The sequence below is a fragment of the Numida meleagris genome, chromosome 4, assembly GCF_002078875.1.
Source record: "Numida meleagris isolate 19003 breed g44 Domestic line chromosome 4, NumMel1.0, whole genome shotgun sequence".
In the NCBI taxonomy this organism is placed as follows: Eukaryota; Metazoa; Chordata; class Aves; order Galliformes; family Numididae; genus Numida; species Numida meleagris.
The window spans coordinates 89,915,214-89,933,088 of NC_034412.1; the positions used below are offsets into that span (position 1 = coordinate 89,915,214).

The 17,875-nt window shown below is 50.0% G+C and overlaps 1 protein-coding gene across 3 annotated transcripts; it reads left to right on the top strand.

The window, feature by feature from the left end:
* LOC110397473 (flocculation protein FLO11-like) lies at positions 1,686 to 17,666 on the top strand. Of its 3 annotated transcripts, none has more exons than XM_021393798.1 (10): positions 2,650 to 3,048; positions 7,124 to 7,600; positions 8,384 to 8,519; positions 9,653 to 9,741; positions 10,494 to 10,557; positions 11,238 to 11,326; positions 12,106 to 12,218; positions 12,933 to 13,089; positions 15,634 to 15,830; positions 17,347 to 17,666. In XM_021393798.1, exons 1-9 carry the CDS (start codon positions 2,994 to 2,996, stop codon positions 15,783 to 15,785), a joined length of 1,332 nt encoding a protein of 443 aa, XP_021249473.1. In that variant the 5' UTR covers positions 2,650 to 2,993; the 3' UTR covers positions 15,786 to 15,830; positions 17,347 to 17,666. The 3 variants fall into 3 exon arrangements, with proteins under 3 accessions (XP_021249474.1, XP_021249473.1, XP_021249472.1); XM_021393797.1 differs by having other exon boundaries at positions 2,651 to 3,048; positions 16,766 to 17,666; XM_021393799.1 differs by lacking the exon at positions 17,347 to 17,666 and having other exon boundaries at positions 1,686 to 3,048; positions 15,634 to 16,747.

Consider the following 17,875-nt stretch of genomic DNA (forward strand, 5'->3'; position numbering starts at 1 on the left):
CATGTTTAGGATTCTGTGCTAATACCAGGTTTCACAGTTGACCAAACATTGACCTTTTTAAGACCTGGACTAACTAGTCGGATACTGTCCTCAAGCTGTCCTGTATTCCTGATACCTTCAGATAGAGCACAGAAGTTGCTTTTCTCCCAGCGCTCTTGCTCTCAGGTGTGCATGAACGTGTTCTCCTGACAGCAGGAAGGGAAAAGTAAGGCATGAAACAAAACTGGTGAGTAGAAGACATGATCTCCTTTTCAGAACCTGCTGTGTTTCAAGATGGTTCCAGACCAGAGGAGGTTCTCCCAGCTGCCTTCTGGAGCGTGGTTTTTGAAAAGTATTTGGTATTAAAATATACTTACTACTTCCTGAGACTCATTCATGCTATATTTCATGAAGGAGGCAGGTCGTGGGAATGGCTCTGGGGTTATTACAGGAGAATCTGACATCTTTAGCTTGGTTGTTCAGTGGTTTAAATTCCAATGGGATATCTTTTTTTAAGGTATTGGAGAGTCTTCAGTTGCTGATGAGTGACTTTCCTGATGTGATAACATTCTTGGTGTCTGATCCCGGAGAGGTTCTTGGAAAACGTTTCAGATAACCACGCTTGCTCAGTTTTTACCAGAAGACTTCCCTTTGTGTCATTAAATTCTGCTTTGTATTCTGCTGTAAAGCAGCTGACTGGTGTGTGTTTATTTATTTATTTTGCCCTAGGCCTCTAGATGGGTTTGGCCTACGTCCTTACTACTGACTGTGCTTGAGAGGCTGACACCGGTCCATTTTGGAGTCATACATCACATTCTAAGAACCCCCTTTTTAACTCCTGGGAACTAATTGAGAAATTAAATGTTGACTGTTGTCTGGGAGCAATTCCTGCTGGACTCAGTTTTTCCTGTCATGCTTTTGCTTGTATAAATCATCAGATTCTTGTTACAGTAAGTTACCTTTCCTTTGGCTATTTTTTACTGTTTTTAATTCCCTCTAAATCCAGAAGATACACACCTCTCACGCTTCCTTTTTGAAGTGTTTGCTTCAGAGTAACTGTAAGAACAAATTACTTGGATTACTTCAGCTTCCCTTCCGGGGGTTTTGCCCTTCTATTTACACTGCGCTCATTATGAAGGTTTCTGCTGGTGCAATTCTAAAACATTGCTATCTTACCTTGGCTAAGATGGTTTTACTCGGAAGAGTATTGATGTGTCTTTCGCTTCTCAAAGCTGTGGTGCCATCGTGCGGCCACTTGGACTGGTACAGCTATCAGTCTGTCCGAAGCGCAACCCTCAGCTGTGCCTTGCTCTGCTCTGCCTGCGCGGAGTTGTCTTGGCCCTCCTCTGGGCACCTGCAAGGGGCGTTCTGGATTCCCGCGTGTCTGAGGGCGCTGTCCAAACGCTCCTCGAGCTCCAGCAGCTCGGGGCCCTGCTCACTGCCCTGGGCAGCCTGTTCCACGCCCACCGCCCTCTGGTGCAGACCCTTTCCCTAACCCCCAGCTGTCCCTCCCCTGTCACAGCTCCATGCCGTTCCCTCGGGCTCTGTCGCTGTCACAGAGAGCAGAGCTCAGCGCTGCCCCTCCGCTCCCTGTGAGGAGCTGCAGCTGCCATGAGGTCTCCCCTCAGCTCCTCTGCTCATCAAGAAAAGCCAACGTGGCGTGGAGGGCGGCAGCTGAGGCTGCTTATATGTGGCTCAGGTCCATCAACCAAGAAGGGGTGTGGGAAGGGCTGTGATGCTGGCACACCTCTCCAGGCTGTGCTGAGGAACGATTGGGATTTGGGTTCCAGTGCACAAAATGGTGGCTCACTGTGCCTTGTTCTGGGTGACCGCTGTGGATCAGCCGAGTCCTGATAGCTGAAATCTCGGTAGTGGGGGTAGGAACTGTCTTGGGAGCAACGTGCAAACACCTGAAAGGAGAGGAAGGAGTGGCATAAACAGTGAACAGAATAGCTGCTGGCACACACATGGAGAATGGGATGGGGCCTCATCTCCAAGTCATCATCACAATTGGTGACTCTTCAACTCTGGTGATAACCCAACACATCATGTCTGGCTTCCTGGGGATCTCCATCTGGAATTCAGTGCTTTGAGAACAGACTGAGCTCCTCAGAGCAGGGATTTGGGTTGTGGTGTGGCTTGTCTGCATTCTCCAGCACAGGAAGAATGCAGAGCTGCTGGAGCAGGTCCAGAGGAGGGCCATGAAAGGTGCTCAGAGGGCTGGAGCACCTCTCCTATGGAGAGAGGTTGAGGGAGCTGGGTTTGTTCAGCCTGGAGAAGAGAAGGCTACGGGGAGGCCTCATTGTCACCTTCCAGTACCTGAGGGGAGCGTATAAACAGGAGAGGACCGAATTTTTACACGGACTGATAGCAGCAGGAGAAAGGGGAATGGCTTTAACCTAAGGAGGGGAGTTCAGGTTAAACATCAGGAAGAAATTCTTCACTCAGAGGGTAGTGAGACCCTGGCACAGGCTGCCCAGAGAGTGCCCTGGGCAGCCTGATCTGGTGGGGGGCAACCAGCCTACAGCAGGGGTGGGACAGGATGGGCTTTAAGGTCTCGTCCAACCTGATGCGATTGTATCAGTTAAAATGGGAACTGCTTTGAGCTGTGGTTCTTCTTGAGTTGTTGTTCTTGCTGCAGGAAACCCCGGGTATCAAGAAGTGCAATCCTACCCCCTGAGGAGATCACGGGGCCTGGCCTGCAGCCCAGCCCAGTTCTGCCTGTTCCTCTTTCCTTAGCGCCTTGCTCCCCTTGAATGAGTTTCTGCATGGGAAGAGAATAAGGTTTGCTCTTCTGCTCCAGGTTTAGCATGCACTGCACCTCGAGGAGGCCTCACTGAGACCTGCCGCAGCCTCTGTGCACAAACACCCCCTCTTTTGGGGGGTTGGCTGATCCGGCTGAGCCTCATGATCACAGTCAGGTGACGAGCACAAAGCGGCGCGGGATAAGCAGCTCAGCGTGAGAGATCAGCTGCTGGCCTGGCCCCTCTGCGAGCTGTTAGTGCTCAGGGAAAATGAGCACCTGGACCCCTCCTCTGCTTTGGAGCTTGACCACAGCGTGTCTGACAGGTGAGCCCTCCCAGTGCCGCTTTGCTTTGTGGGGCTGAGCGTGGGGCATGGTGACACAGCGTGTGCTGGTGAAACCGCTGGGCTCTGCTAGCGTGGGGTGGACAGGGGGAAGATGAGGAGAGAAGTGCTGGGAACAGCACCTTAAAGACGCACAATGCTGCAAGTGGGCTGAGCAGCCTATCGCAGAATCATACAGTTGTTCGAGTTGGAAGTTGGACCGTTAAAGGCCATCTAGTCCAAGTGCACTGCAATGAACAGGGACACCTACAGCTCCATCAGGTGCTTTTTAAAGAAAAGAGTGTAAGTTCAGTTGCTCTGCAGACTGAGTGCACTGGCCTTTGTGTGGCCTTATCTGAAACCCAAAGGAAGAAGGTGCCCTACTACGTTCCCTTTCTTAGGGGTGTTCTGGTAACTAGGTCTTCCTAGGAGCATATATAAACATGCCTGAATATTTCTGTACTTGTGCCTCTGCTCCTGCAGCCCTCAGGCACTCAGTGGGTTGGGGACTTGCAGGGCCCATGGTCACCAGCCTTGCTGGAGCAGGACCCCACCAGCGGTGCTAGAACAGTGCTCCTCAGTTCCTTTTCCCCTGCCCACTAGGCAGCACTGCTGTGCTGGGTGGTGCCGGAGCACTGGCACAGGGACCAGAGGGGCTGTGGGATCTCCTCCCTGGGGGATCTCCAATAGCCACCTGGAGGTGGGCCTGGGCTCCCTGCTTATGGTGGCCCTGCTGGGGTAGGGCTGGGCCAGAGGGACCCTGAGGTTCCCATGATGTGAAAAGTTCTCAGAGCAATTCTCAGGCCATTACCTCTAATCCTAAAATGCCTGGGGAGGTGGTGGAGTCACAGTCTCTGGAGGTGTTCAAGAAACTTGGAGATTAGCACTGGGGGCAATGGCTAGGGTGGGGATGGGTTGGCGGTTGGACTAGATGATCTTAGTGGTCTTTTCCAACCTTAATGATTCTATGATTCAATTACCTGGCTGCCTTGTCATAGCTGTGTGTGTCCGGGACAGCCTGAGCGTGTAATGAGACATGACCTGTAGCCTGGCACATTCATGGAGTTTGGGGAAACTCAGAAACCAGTTATTCACATGTAGGAACTCACCAAAGATCATCTTTATACAGACAGCTATTGACTTGGTTATGTTTTATTTGGCTTGAAGAATTAGTTCCTTCAAGAAGCAATAGCAGACTGATGTGGGGGAAGAGAAACAAAGGGGCTGCCATCCTACTTTTTTGAGTTCTCAGCCACTGCCATGTGCTGCATGTTCTGTACATTATGAAGGTTCAGATCTGTCATCAAAGGTTCAGGAACCTTCTTACCACGACATCCTAATTGTTGTGACATTGTAAAGTGGACTGATTTAAGACTGCTGAGTTGGACAAGGGGAATAGTGCATCTTGGTGCTGGGTCAAAGTGTGGCCAAGGCAATGTGGCCAGGAGCTGCTCTCCCTGTGTAGGACGAGTGCTGATGTCTCCTGGTCTCTAGGATGTGTACCGTGGGCAAACAAACATGAAACAAAACCCTCACTGTTAAATGCAGTGTTTCTGTTTTGGGAGAAAAAACAGCAAGATGCAGGCAGTGGTGCAGATGACTGGGTGCTCATCTGCTGCCTCTCCCAGGAGTTACAGAAAGACTGGGTTTTCTGTACTCCTGAATACAAAGCAGTCAGTATATGCATAGGAGGGAGTGCTCTGAGCAGTCTGTTTCCATGTGATCTCAGGTTTGTAAGGACTCTTTCATTCAGCGTCATGATTTTGCTGTAGAAATACAACTGGTGTTACCAGCCAACTTCACTGATATGTTGTTGTTGCTTATGCTGAGGTGGTGCTGAGCCCCAGTGCTAGAGATGTCCAGCATTGTGTGGGTGGACGTATCTCAAAGAGTGAGAAATCAAAGGCTCAGGGAGAAGAAATCAAAGGAGGTCACTTTGGGAAGATCCTTGCAGTGACCCGTGCATCCCCAGCCACCTGGTGCCTGTCTGACAGCCTCCTCCTGTTCCCATTGTTCCTCATCCCAACCTCGCCGTTGGGTGTCAGCTGTGCTCTTCTGTCTCCGTCACCCTCCTAAAGCAGCCCCTTAAAATAGTCCTTCGGTTTTCCCTGTGGTGTCTGATGGATTCCGGCAGGCTCAGAGACCTGCGCTGGCTGGAAGAGTGCGAACATCGGGGAAATGTACTTGTGGGGCAATGCAGTACGAACTCACTACTTGTTGCATTTAGTTTTATGGGTTTTTCCTCCATCCTGAGACTGAGAAACATCCATCCCTTGTGGTCATGTGCTTCAGAGATCGCTTTCATCAGCAGGCACCATTTCAGTCTGTTGCATTTCACAGCAAAACAACCTGCAGTGCAGTAATACCCTCAATTCCCTGAAGATTACAGCTCCTTGGCTGTGAAGCACCCCTGCTCTTACAAGGGAGGGATTTTGGAATCAAAGCAAGTCTGCCCACAGCCCGGTTCCCTTTGGGTTACTGGATGCATCCAGAGCAGCTTAAAAAAAAATCCCAAACCCATGACTTTTCTTCCTTGATCCCTTTAACCAAGATGGGATGAAACAGGCAGCTACTTGACAAGCATCTTAAATCAGATTGAGGGATCTCAGGGTAAGCTGTGTTCAGCACCACCAGCAAAACCAAGTGTTTCAGGCAATTCTCACAACCCTTTATCTCAGAGAGTCAGACCTCTCAGCTCTGGGATGAAGAGCTTAAGGTTTTTTTCCAGTCTAAATGATTTTATGATTATAATGCATGTGCTTGATTGGACTCTCGTGTGCAGGCGATGCTGCACATGAGTCACTGTCTCCCACAGTATTCTCCTGGAGAAGCTGGCAGCCCGTGGCTTGGACAGGTACACTCTTTGCTGGGTAAGGAGCTGGCTGGATGGCCAGGCCCAGAGAGTGGTGGTGGAGTTAAATCCAGCTGGCATCTGGTCACGAGTGGTGTTCCTCAGGGGTCAGTATTGAGGCCTGTCCTGTTTAATGTCTGGATGAGGGCATTGAGTGCACCCTCAGTAAGTTTGCAGGTGATACCAAGTTGGGAGGAAGTATTGATCTGCCTGGGGATAGGAAGGCCCTTTGGAGAGATCTGGACAGGCTGGATCACTGGGCTGAGGCCAATGGAATGAAGTTCTACAAGACCAAGTGCCGGGTCCTGCACTTTGGCCACAACAACCCCAGGCAACGCTACAGGCTTGGGGCAGAGTGGCCAGAAGACTGGAAGGAAAGGACCTGGGGATGTTCAGTGACAGTCAGCTGAGCATGAGCCAGCAGTGTGCCCAGGTGGCCAAGAAGGCCAATGGCATCCTGGCTTGTATCAGAAATAGTGTTGCCAGCAGGAGTAGGGAAGTAATTGTCCCTCTGTACTCAGCACTGGTGAGGCTGCACCTCGAGTACTATGTCCAGTTTTGGGCCCCTCACTGCAAGAAAGACACTGAGGCCCTGGAGCATGTTCAGAGGAGGGCGATGAAGCTGGTGAGGGATCTGGAGCACTAGTCGTATGGGGATTCGCTGAGGGAACTGGGATTGTTCAGTCTGGAGGAGTCTCAGGAAATCTTATCACTCTCTACAACTACCTGAAGGGAGGTTGTGGTGAGGTGGGGGTTGACCTCTTCTCCTATGTAACTAGCGATAGGACGAGGGGGAATGGCCTCAAGTTGTGCCAAGGGAGATTCAGGTTGGACATTAGGGAAAATTTCTTCTCCAAAAGAGTAGTCGGGCACTGGAACGGGCTGCCCAGAGAGGTGGTGGAATCACCGTCCCTAGACGTGTTCAAGAAATGTTTAGATGTTGTACTGAGAGACATGGTTTAGTGGGAAAATATTGGTGGTAGGTGGATGGTTGGACTGGATTATTTTGGAGGCCTTTTCCAACCTTGGTGATTCTATGATTCTCTGATGCTCAGATGCTGCCAGTGTTTCTGCATTGCTCTGTAAGTGGAATAGTAGCAGAAGACAATTTCTGGACACCAAACAAGGACACAAAAGTTAAGCAGTTGGTTAGGACCTAATGGTAAGCCTTAATTAAGGGGAGAACAATAATTTGATCACTAATGATGGTTTTTTTCTTTCTCTTAGGTATTGCTTTAGGCCAGACAGCTACCACCCAGGCCCCTGTTGCATCAACCCCACTACTTCTGAGTGCCACCACCACCCAAGTCCCTGTTGCACCAACCCCAATGTCTTCTAGTGCCTCCGCAACCTCAGCCCCCACATCCCCATCTGCTGTTGGGACACTCTCAGCTGGAACAGTGACAAACCTCACGACCCCTACAGTTGTGCCATCTGCTGTCCCAAGCACAAACCCTCCCGCTCCAGCTCTGCCCACCACCCCACAAATCACTATGCTCACCTCTGGGATTGCGACCACAGCTCATGGACCCACAGCACCGATGGCCACATCCCACAGTGCCTGGGTCACCTCTCCAGATATGACCGCATCTCCTGGGGTCCCGTCAGTGGTCCCATCCCTCACCACCACTGAGCCCTCGAACTGCAGCAGAGTGAACGTGACAGCGTGTGCTCCTTGCTCCCCGGGGACCGTTCCCAGCAATGGTAAGAGCCAGTGCTCACCTCAGCTCTCCTACGCTAGGTGGCAAAGGGAATGACAAAGGGAGGCAAGACCAGCATGTAGTGGCTGCTCTAGGGTAACTCTGCAGAGGACAGGAGGTAATTTCCACCATCCTGTGTACAGGATGTGTCCTAGCAGGACCTTCTCCTCTTGCCCATGGTTAGCTCCTGCAGTGCCAAAGACTGGTTTCCGCAAGGAGCTGGGGCATGAATCTGCTATGTGCCACCACTGCAAGTCCCATACAGTTATTCTGTGTAGCTCAGATTTGTTTTGTGGAGCACAGACTGCCAGAGCTCATGTCTGGTGGGAATGCTGCGTTGCCCGTGCTCAAAGGAAAGCTGTTTCTGCTTAAGGCAGATTCTCTGCTTTGGGGTTTTCTGCTTCAGTTCTGCTTCCTACAGATGTAAATTTATCAGAAATCAAAAGGAGTGCATTTATTTTTATTGTTGTGTGGTGGTGGGGAAGAAGGAAAGCCCTCCTCTCTCCTCAAATTGGAAGAGGAAAGAGCAATCTTGGTAATTACCTGAAGTTCATGTTGATAGAATTGGGACCATAGATTGCCTCATGGCTGTTCTCCTGTCTAATGGTGCACAGCAGCATCACTAGCATTAATGCTACTATTTTCTACCCCAAAAACTGTCTTGATGGAGGAGCTGGATCCAAACAGCTGTGTTTATTGCTGTGACCCGTAGACAAGCCAAGGGGATGGATGAGGGGTTGAAGTTAAACCTCACAGTGCTGATCCTGCTCTCTCTGTCCCTGTTCAGACACCTGGAGCTGCTCGTGCTGTGCAGAGGGCTCATGCATGGACCCCGGTGCCTGTGCTCCTTGCCCAGCAGGGCACTACCAGCCTGCGAGGGGACAGCAGCAGTGCCTGCCATGTCCAAAGGGACGTTATGCCAAGTAGGTGATGGCCTCTGCTGGGCCTGGACATGGTTGTGTTCTCCCTCACAGTGCTTCCCCAGTTTGTCAGCCTTGGGGCCTTGCAGGACTCCAGGTGCCTCAAATCCCTGAGGTGTCAGCCGGGCCCAAGGTCTGTCCCTGCACCATGATGGGTGCCAGCCTTGGTCTAGCCCAGCCTGTGGCCTTGGTGCCTCAGGGCACGGGTGGCCTGCAGGCTGGGCTTCTGTGCCACGCCTTTGGAAATAGCACAGAATCACAGAATGGCTGAGGTTGGTAGGGACCTCAAAGCCCACCCAGATCCAACCCCGTGCCGTGGGCTGGTTGCCCCCCACCAGATCAGGCTGTACAGGGCCCATCCAAATCAGGATCTGTCCCAGGGCACTGCACAAATTCTTCTGAGCCAGAAGGAGGAGAGGGACAACGGAGAGGAGCCATGTCAGCTGCCCAGGGCTCCAACAGTAGCGCTTCACATTTGTAATATTTGGAGAACCCAGTGTCCCTGGCCTGTGAGTGGCTCTGGCTGACACAGAGTCCTGTGCCAGTTTGCTTTAAGAAGTATTTGATTCTATTCCTGTTGTCTTCTTATTCCCCTCCCCCCACAAATCTTGCTCAGCCTTGGGGTTTATGTCTTTGTTTTCCTCCTAAGCATCCCTGGCTGTTAACAGACTCCTAAACCCACGTGCTTGTGGCTGGGGATTTGGCCCTATTGGTGACAAATGCACCAGATTTCCTCCTCCACTGCCTTCCCCACTGTCCTCCCCCTCCTCCCAGAGGCCTGACATGGCACATCCCTATTCCCACAGTCCCTGTTAGTTCAGGTCAGGACTCCCCCACACCAGTGCCGGTGGTTCAGTACCCTTTCCATAGAATCAAAGAACTGTAGAAATTGGAAGGGAACTCTGGAGATCATCTAGCTCGACCCCCTGCTAAAGCAGGTTCCCTACAATAGGTGGAGCAGGAAAGCATCCAGGAGGATCTTGAATATCTCCTGAGAGGGAGATTCCACAATCCCTCTGGGCAGCCTGTTCCCTATTTCTAGACTTGGTAGTGAAACAGAGCTGTGCTCCGCTGTCTCGAGCACAGAGGAGCCTCAGTAGGAGAAAACCACACTAACCTCTGCTTGATTCCCCCAGCACTACGAGGAGCACTGCGTGCTCACCCTGCCCACCTGGCCACTACGCCAACGAGTCGGGGGCCACAGCCTGCAGCGCGTGCCAGGAAGGTAGAGCTGTTTGTATGCAACCCCATGCACTCCCATCAGACTGCACAGGCTTTTACCCATGGCCAGATGCAATTACTGCGTAACTTAAAAGCACCGATGAGTAAATGGGTTATTTTGTTCAGGCCAAAAATAGAACAGCATATCTCTTCCCACACTGTTACTGATGTTTTTATGCAAAATGAAAGAACAGGTCTCGCATGCAGTCACGCTCCTGTTTGCAACAAGCTAATAGCAATACCATAGGCAATGCTAAATAGCACATGCAATGCGGGAGCTATTCTGGACACCAATTAAGCACTCTTTACACATGCACAAGTCGTCCTTTGAAAATCTGTGCACAAAACTGCTCGTCTCACACCCAGATCTTGGCTATCATTTGCAGCGTTTGGGAGGAAAAAAGTAAATAAGCAGCAGTTGGAGGCTGTCATGGGTGACAGTGTGTGGCACCTCACTGCCTTAACTCAGTGAATTTTTACATTGGACCACAGAGGAGTCCGTGAGTGTGGCCCATGGATCATGCAATTATTAATGTTAATAAGCTGCTTTTCGTTTGGAAGGCGAGGGAGGAGGCTTTGCTTCCCTCCTGCTCAGCTGTAGCTCGTGCCACATGTTTCTGTGCCTCCTGCCCTCCTCCCCACCTTGCAGCGGGGAGTCTGAGTCCATTTGTTTGCATGCAGAACAGGAGCAGCCAGCAACATGGGGACAGGGATAATGGAGGAAAGATCCTGAGAACTTTCTCCTTTTTCCTCCAGGTTATTTTAGCTCACATCAAAATGCAGCTTTTTGTCTGCCTTGCCTGCCTGGATCGTTCTGCAAGTAAGAAATCCTCGCGTGACCTTAGTTGGGGTGGAGCAGCACATCTGGTAGCAGCCACTGAGCACCAGCAGTGGCCAGAGGGAAGACACTGTGGCTCTCCAGGCTGTAGGGATGGCGGTGCTGAGATTTGAAGGAGGTTCTCCAAAAGGGGGAGGATTCTGCCAGCTGTGTTGCAGCAAAGGGAAGGACAACTGTTGGTTTGTGTGTTTTGGGGTTGGTTCTATCCCCACTCCCACCTCAGCTGTTCTGGGGGCTTAGGGAGGAAGAGGGCACCTGGGAGAGGTGAACTTTGCTGCCGAAGTTCAGTTTTATTGCCACAAAAGCAGTGCTGGGGCTTTCACAGCCCTATGGCTGTTGCTCATTTCACCATCTACTGAGCAGTTCCAGTCAAGTGTGCTGGAGAACAGCCCCGGCTGGGAGATCGAGTTCCTCCAAGCTTCATGCAAATAAGAGACCAAGGAGAGGATAGAAATGCCGTCGTATTCCCAACCCTAATTAGACATATGGGAGAAACTACACTGGAGAGAGACACCACAAATGCCTACAATATGGTAAAAGCTGGCAGACAGCGGAGCATTCAGCCTCAGGCTGCGCGTGCATAAAGAAGCAGGCGGTGGGATGGGTTGGGTTGGGCTCTCAGTGCTGGGCTCATGGTGCTGTCTCGCTGCGCTCCCTCCCAGCACCAGCAGCTGCACGGTGTGTCTGGCCTGTCCTGCTGGGCGTGAGGCTCCACGTGAGGCTGCTGAGGAGTGTATGCTGTGCGGAGCAGGTGGGTCGCGTGACGGGTTGTGATGGTGGGCACTGAGCAACCTCAGTGCATTGCATGGTTAAGCAAAATAATAGCGTGTGACCCCACTGCCAGAATGGAGGGATTTCTTCCCAAAACTTGGTCCTTTAACCCAGAGGATGTTGCTCCCTGCCACCAGGAGTGGCCTAGCGGACAGCTGCTGAGCAAACCATTGCTGCCTCAGCGATGGAAAAGTGCTGCTGGCTGTCCCACTGTGGCAGGACGCGTTGTGCCAAGCCCTCCTCTACTGTGGGTACTGCTGGGCTGCACTGGAGCACGGCGGTCAGATGTATTTCATGCAAACCAGCATTTATCTCTTTGAGACCATGACTTCCCTGACCTGTCATTCCCACAAAGCTTAGGAAACTGAGCCTTGTCTTATACTGCACTCTGCAAGCTCCAAACAGCTGGGAAAGGTGCTTGAACCTGGAATTAGAGGGGATGAAACGCTGCTGACCTCTGACTCCTACCTTCCCTCTGCTTTAAAGCTGCAGCTCAGCACTAACCCAGCTCCCACCGTACTCCCACTCGAGCTGTTCTCAGATTTGAAACCAGGTATCGCTCAGTCTCCTTCCCTATGCTTTTGTTCTCCCCTTCCTGCCCCTTTGCCACCCAGCTACTACCAAAGTTCAGGCTCAGCTTTTGTCATGCACATGAAGTATTTCATGCTTTTTCTCCATGTGGCTTTGAAAGCAAACTCATCCATATGCAATTGCATATGGGTCCAGTCCCAGATGCTAATGTGCTCTTTTGCTATTTAGGTATGTTCAAAGGTCCGGGTGATGACGCCTGCAAGCCCTGTGAGCCAGGGGAATACCAACTGCAGCGGGGCCAGGAGAGCTGTGACCCGTGCCCAGAGAACCACTACTGCCCCGTGAGTCTGCTCCGGCTGCTTTGGCAGCTGGGATGAACAAGTACAGCTAATACACTTTTAATTAAGGCTAATTTTAGCTTAGCGTGTTTCCTTTTCTTAAATACAGATAGAGCCCTTGTAGAGCAGTGGGGTTGCAATCAGAGCACCAGCAGGCTGGCTTTGTTCCACCCTTGGCCTCAATGGGCCATCAGGGCACAGTGAGGGGATGAGGTATCCATTAACTAGGTACAGAAGTGTTTAAAACACCACAGGACCTGAGTTCCATGATAGCAGGTTCATTTATTGGTCCTTGGATATTGCAGGCCTCCAGGTGGCTGGCTGCTAGTTCTACTTCTGCCTCAGTTTGTCATTTCTAATATCTCTTCTGAGACAGCAAGGCAGCTGGTACTTTGTAAAACAGGTTTCACTGTATTCCCCAACTCAAGAAGGCATCATAGAATTGTTTGAGTTGGAAGGGACCCACCCATAAAGGTGGGTCAATTTCCCTGCAATGAACTGCGACACCTACAGCTTGACCAGGTGCTCAGAGCCCCTTCCAGCCTGACCTTGAGTGTCTCCAAGGATGGGGCATCTGCCACTTCTCTGGGGAACCTGTGCCAGTGCCTCACTGGAACACTCTACACACATGCTATATGTAGCACAGAGGCAATGCTTACCCTCCTGCCACCTTCTCTGCTGTTTGGCGCTGAGGAATTTGCCTTTCCTCTTGGTTAGAGCCCAGATGTGAACCCAATAAAGTGCCCTCCTGATGCCTTCTGCCCCGCGGGCAGCACCGCACCCCAGTACTGCATGGAGATCTTCCTGTACAAGGTGGGCAGCTCCTGCCAGCTGACACCACTGGTGATCATCTTCCTGGCCCTCTTCTCGGCAGGTGAGCATTGCTCTTCTTTGGTTATGTCTCTGCACAGTGCACGTTATGTTTCCTTAAATTTGGATTTCTAGTAAAGGTCTTTCTGGTTGCTCATCTCTTTAAAAGGGAGCAGAAAGCTGGTGTCCCTTCCTTGTTTCTAGCAAAAGGAGCTGCAGAGCCCTAAGCTATCCTAGTGCCCGTTCTTTCTTAAGGCTTCCCCCATCCTGACAGCACAGTGACCTGCAATGTCACAATATAAAAGACTGGAGTCAGGCTGAATTAACATGCTTAACAGGTTAAAAGTGGTTTAAATGCAGAAATTGTCCTTTAAAACGTGCCTCCTCCACATCACACAACCTGTCATTTTTATGCACTACTTTCTATGCAAATGATAGTCCTTTCCGCATTTGTAAGTGGGGATATGGCTGAATATTAAACAGGGATATTATACTAGTAAGATAATGGATTTCTGGTTGTTGTTCATCCTTGGGAAGCAGCTGTGTATATAGGCTCCAAAAGAGGCATATCTTTGCCCAGAAGAAAGAAAATGGACACTTTCCCTTCGTGTGTGAGACTTCAGGCTTCCTGCCCTCAGTTAATACTTTTCCAGCTCAAGATGAGCCATTCACTGCAGTGATGGGGAAGCAGGCACTGGGCATGGGAAATGCAGACACCTGCAACCTGCAGTAATTAGCTCATTAGTGGGTAGGGCAGGAAGCCAGCAGGTGGATGAGTTCTCAGCAAGGAAGCTACACTAGGAATGCTCATCCCAAAACAACAAATTGGCATTCGTAGTCCTACCAAAGGAAAAAGAATTGTGTAGTTTTAGGTCCAAGTCTGGGGGAAAAGTTTGATCAGAGGTAACAGTTATGATGCAAAGTGCAGCTCCTACTGTTTGAGACTGCAAAATGGGCAGAAGAGCAAGCTGGAATAGGGGTGTTCAAGCTGAGACTGATCACTGCACAGGCACGTAAAATGAACTGCAATGCTAAGTGCCACTTGTGCAAACAGCTCTCCTGCCAGGAGGCTTTCATCTCCTCCTGGTATTCAAAGGCATGAAAGCCACATACCCCCGAGTTTCTGTTTTAAGCTCAACAGTTCTGTGACCCCCTCGTCCTCCAGTCCAGCTCACCGCTGTTAGAAGGCAGAGGGGAGATCAGACAGATTTTACTCCTCACAGCAAACAGGGAGTAAAGCTTCTCCAATGACAGAGCAGCAGTAGCATCTCTTATCAAAATCCTGTCTTAGCTTAGGACTCAAAGGACATAAACAAGCACAAAAAGCACTGCTGTGCTGGGTGGGTGCTGGAGCACTGGCCCAGGGACCAGACAGGCTGTGGGGTCCCCTCCCTGGAGATGTCCAGGGGATGTAATCACAAACCAGGGACCATGCAGAAGCTCCTCCACCTCAGGTGCCCAGATTCTGCTGTGTCAGGCTACAGTCCAAAAATCTGCCAGGAAAGATGCCAGCTAAAGCGAATATTAATTAGAAAAAGTAGTTTTAAACGAAGCACATGAAGGGGCCATCCATGCAGGAACAATGGCCAATTAATCAGCGTTTCTGATAAACAAGTCTGAGAGTCACAGAACAGTGCTCTTCTGTGAAGCCCTGGGTGGCAAAGTTTGCTAAGAAGAGGGGCAAAAGAAGCAGCCTGCACAGGAACCTGCGAGCATTTCATGGCTGGGTAACAGCTCGATTGTTTGCTGTGAGATTGTCTGCTCACGCAATCCAAATTTGGATGCATTTGTCTGGACATATTGCATCACGGCGACAGATTCACGCTCTTGTGTTTAGATTAATTTTCCCTGATTATGCTTATGCCAGAAACAGACAAACAGAAATGTCACAGTACTTGATATCTTGCAATTATTTCCACGTCTATGCACAGCCTAAAAGAAATTTTTTCTGTCAGTCCCGATCCCAGTCTAGACTCACAGTTGATCTAGGTCAGTTACTTCTTGAACTTCATTATAAGCACCATACAGAGCAGAAGCATTTCTCAGCGTGGCCTTTCAGTGGGCTGGGACAAGTGCAACGAGTCTGCGTTGATAAGATGCCAGGTGGGAAATGAGAGTTCCGTGGAGCAGAGAGCAAACAGGACTAGAAAAGCAAGTAACTGAGTTTTTTCATGAAAACCCACTGCTGTTCTCCACATCTTTCAGGGTAAAGCTGAGATGCCAAAGCTGAGTTGTTAAAGTAAGCCACATTTTTTAGGCGTTCAAGCCAAAGGAGAAGAAAATACTTTGTTTAGAATCAAAGAATTGTTTGAGTTGGAAGGGACCCTTAAAGGCCACCTGGTGCAACCTCTCTGCAATGAACAGGGACACCTACAGCTTGACCAGATGCTCAGAGCTGCGTCCAGCCTGACCTTCAGTGTCTTCAAGGACAGGGCACCCAGCACCTCTCTGGGCAACCAGTACCAGTGTTTCACTACCTTTATTATAAAAAGCTTTTTCCTTATAGATTTACCAGAAGATAATACAGCAGTCAGCGCTAGAACAAACCTCATTTGATGCTTTACCTTCCTATTTGAAAGTTAACTATCATCGTTTTCATTCCTTACAGGTGCAATTCTTATAATCTTTGTACTAATTCTGAGGAGGAGGCAAGACTATAGCACGAGGTCTTTGAAGTCCCTGCTGCTACCAAGAGGATCAGGGCGGCACACAACGTATGGAGTGATGGAGCACACAGAGCCGGTGTATGCTGGCTGGTAGTGGGGGAAATGCTACCAGCAAGCACTGTGTTCCCTTTTCTACAGGGTAATGCACATGTGTGCATATGCAAAAAAACATTTAACTATCACCAACCTATTTCTGTATAGCTAAAATAACTACAGAGAAATGAAACACAAATAATTTTTCAGTTGTGACTTTTTGTGCTTACCAACCTGGCTGGATGCTGTTCTACATGAAATGGACTGAACAGCAGAAGCTTCCCCTTTAATTCCTAGCTCCACTCACAACAATTTCTTTTTTCTTAGCAAATTTCAGCAGTCAGCTCAACAGCTGGAGCAAAGAGCAGCTGCTCCAGATACTGGGGTTCCCACAACACAATTGTTTCTACTCGAGCAGGAACACAAATACGCTTCCTTTAAGGAACATGCACATTTACTTATTTATTTGCCATTCTCAAAGCTTTACCTATACTTGAAAGCAAGGGTCAAATGAAAAAAGGAATCCCAAACTTTCCCCTTCCTCTCAGCCGTGGGAAAATATGCGCAACTGAACTCATGGTTGATTCCTGGATAAATGTGTCCCTTCTGTTTCCTGCTGCAGTCTCTAATGCAGTGCTTCATATTACTCCATAGAGCTGCAGAAGGAACACCTTCCTCCTCCAGTGAAATTCATTCCCAAACCGGGCAGGCTGCAAAGCCCTGCTCAGATCATCCAGCTGTGACACTTCCACGGTGCTGTGCTTCATCAGCTCTGAGAGCCCTGGTAAAAACAGTACTTACTGTCATGAGAGCTGTGCTTTTAAGTGAGCGTGCACGGAGGTGAAAGCAGGTGTTACTGCTCACTGGAGTCCTTTCCCTGAGCTAAAGCGGCAGCAGCCAGCTGAAGGAACCCAGCTGGTAGGGGTTAAGTGGCTGCTGCCCTCCGCTGCTCATTCTTCTCATCCCAGGGGAGGTTATTGTGCTTTTTAAGAAAAAGGAAATAAACAACAACCAAAAAAGCAACTCTCTGATCTGTTTCAGCTCTGTCAGATGAGTAAATGGACAGGAAGACAGGTGTGTTATCCTCTGTGGTCAGCAGTGATGCAGATGGTAACCCTGGCACCTGGATCAGCAGCAGCATGGACCAACCACACACCAAGCTCAGTCCCATCCCAAGACTCTTTCTGCCCCGGGTCTCCAGTTACCCACTGAAAGCTGGTTACCTCCCGTCCTCGTGCTTTGTCCTCACTCCCAGCTACTTGCTTGAAATGCACTGGCTCTCAGAATCCCCCCTTCTTGGAAGAAGAAACGGGTCCTCGGCAGCAGTGACCACCTGGGGACAGGATGGGGTCCTCTCCTCATGGCTGATGTAGCTGCAGGAAATGATGCCCCAAACCCTCTTCTGTTCTTCAGTCCTGAGAGCTGGGGGGCCAGGGTGTGCGCAGCCCCTCTGCTGGGCTCTCTGATGCTGTCCACAGCACGCAGGCTCTAAGTTTCTCAGTGCACAAAGTCAGGGCTTTCCACAGGAGCAGCAAAAGGACGGAGTCCTGACAGCACAGCACCAGGTTATCTCAGCAGAACACTAAACCAACAGTAAAGCATGTTTCTGATTTGCTCTTAAGGAAGCGCAGCTGCAGTCGGGCATGGAGATTCCACCCATGAAGGAAACCGGCCCCAACCTAAAACCTGGCTGGGAAAGAAAAATGTGGTTGAATTCAAACCTGGCCGAACAGGAACAGCAGCAGTGACAGCTGGATGAGCCCAGCTGAATGGAGCTGGTAGCACTGCGTGCCTGCAGCTCAAAATAACTGCAAGTCTATAAAATTCTGAGTAACAGAAAACAGCACTGTAACAGGAGAAACGGGACTGCACAAAATGTCAATTTTTTTTATGGTAAGCAACACTGTGAAAACAAGCCAAAATACAATCATTGTCACCTCCACGTGAGCTTTAAGTATTATTTCCAGCAAGTCTCTTAGGAAATCCTAGAGTGCAAGTAAGTTTTCACTATGGAAACATCCAGTTCCTTCAGGTTTGAAGCTTGCTCAGACAGCACGCGTTTGACTAAAAAATAAATTAAGGAAAAAAAAAAAAAACCAAAACAGAAAAAACTGCAAAAATAACTACATAGATCTGTTTTTCCCCCAAAAG

Bases quoted from the DNA above. Each gene is read 5' to 3' on its own strand.
- LOC110397473 (XM_021393799.1), top strand. From the start codon at position 2,994: ATGAGCACCTGGACCCCTCCTCTGCTTTGGAGCTTGACCACAGCGTGT. The intron at 7,601-8,383 runs GTAAGAGCCAGT...GTCCCTGTTCAG, and splicing joins GGGGACCGTTCCCAGCAATG to ACACCTGGAGCTGCTCGTGC. The intron at 12,219-12,932 runs GTGAGTCTGCTC...CCTCTTGGTTAG, and splicing joins CAGAGAACCACTACTGCCCC to AGCCCAGATGTGAACCCAAT.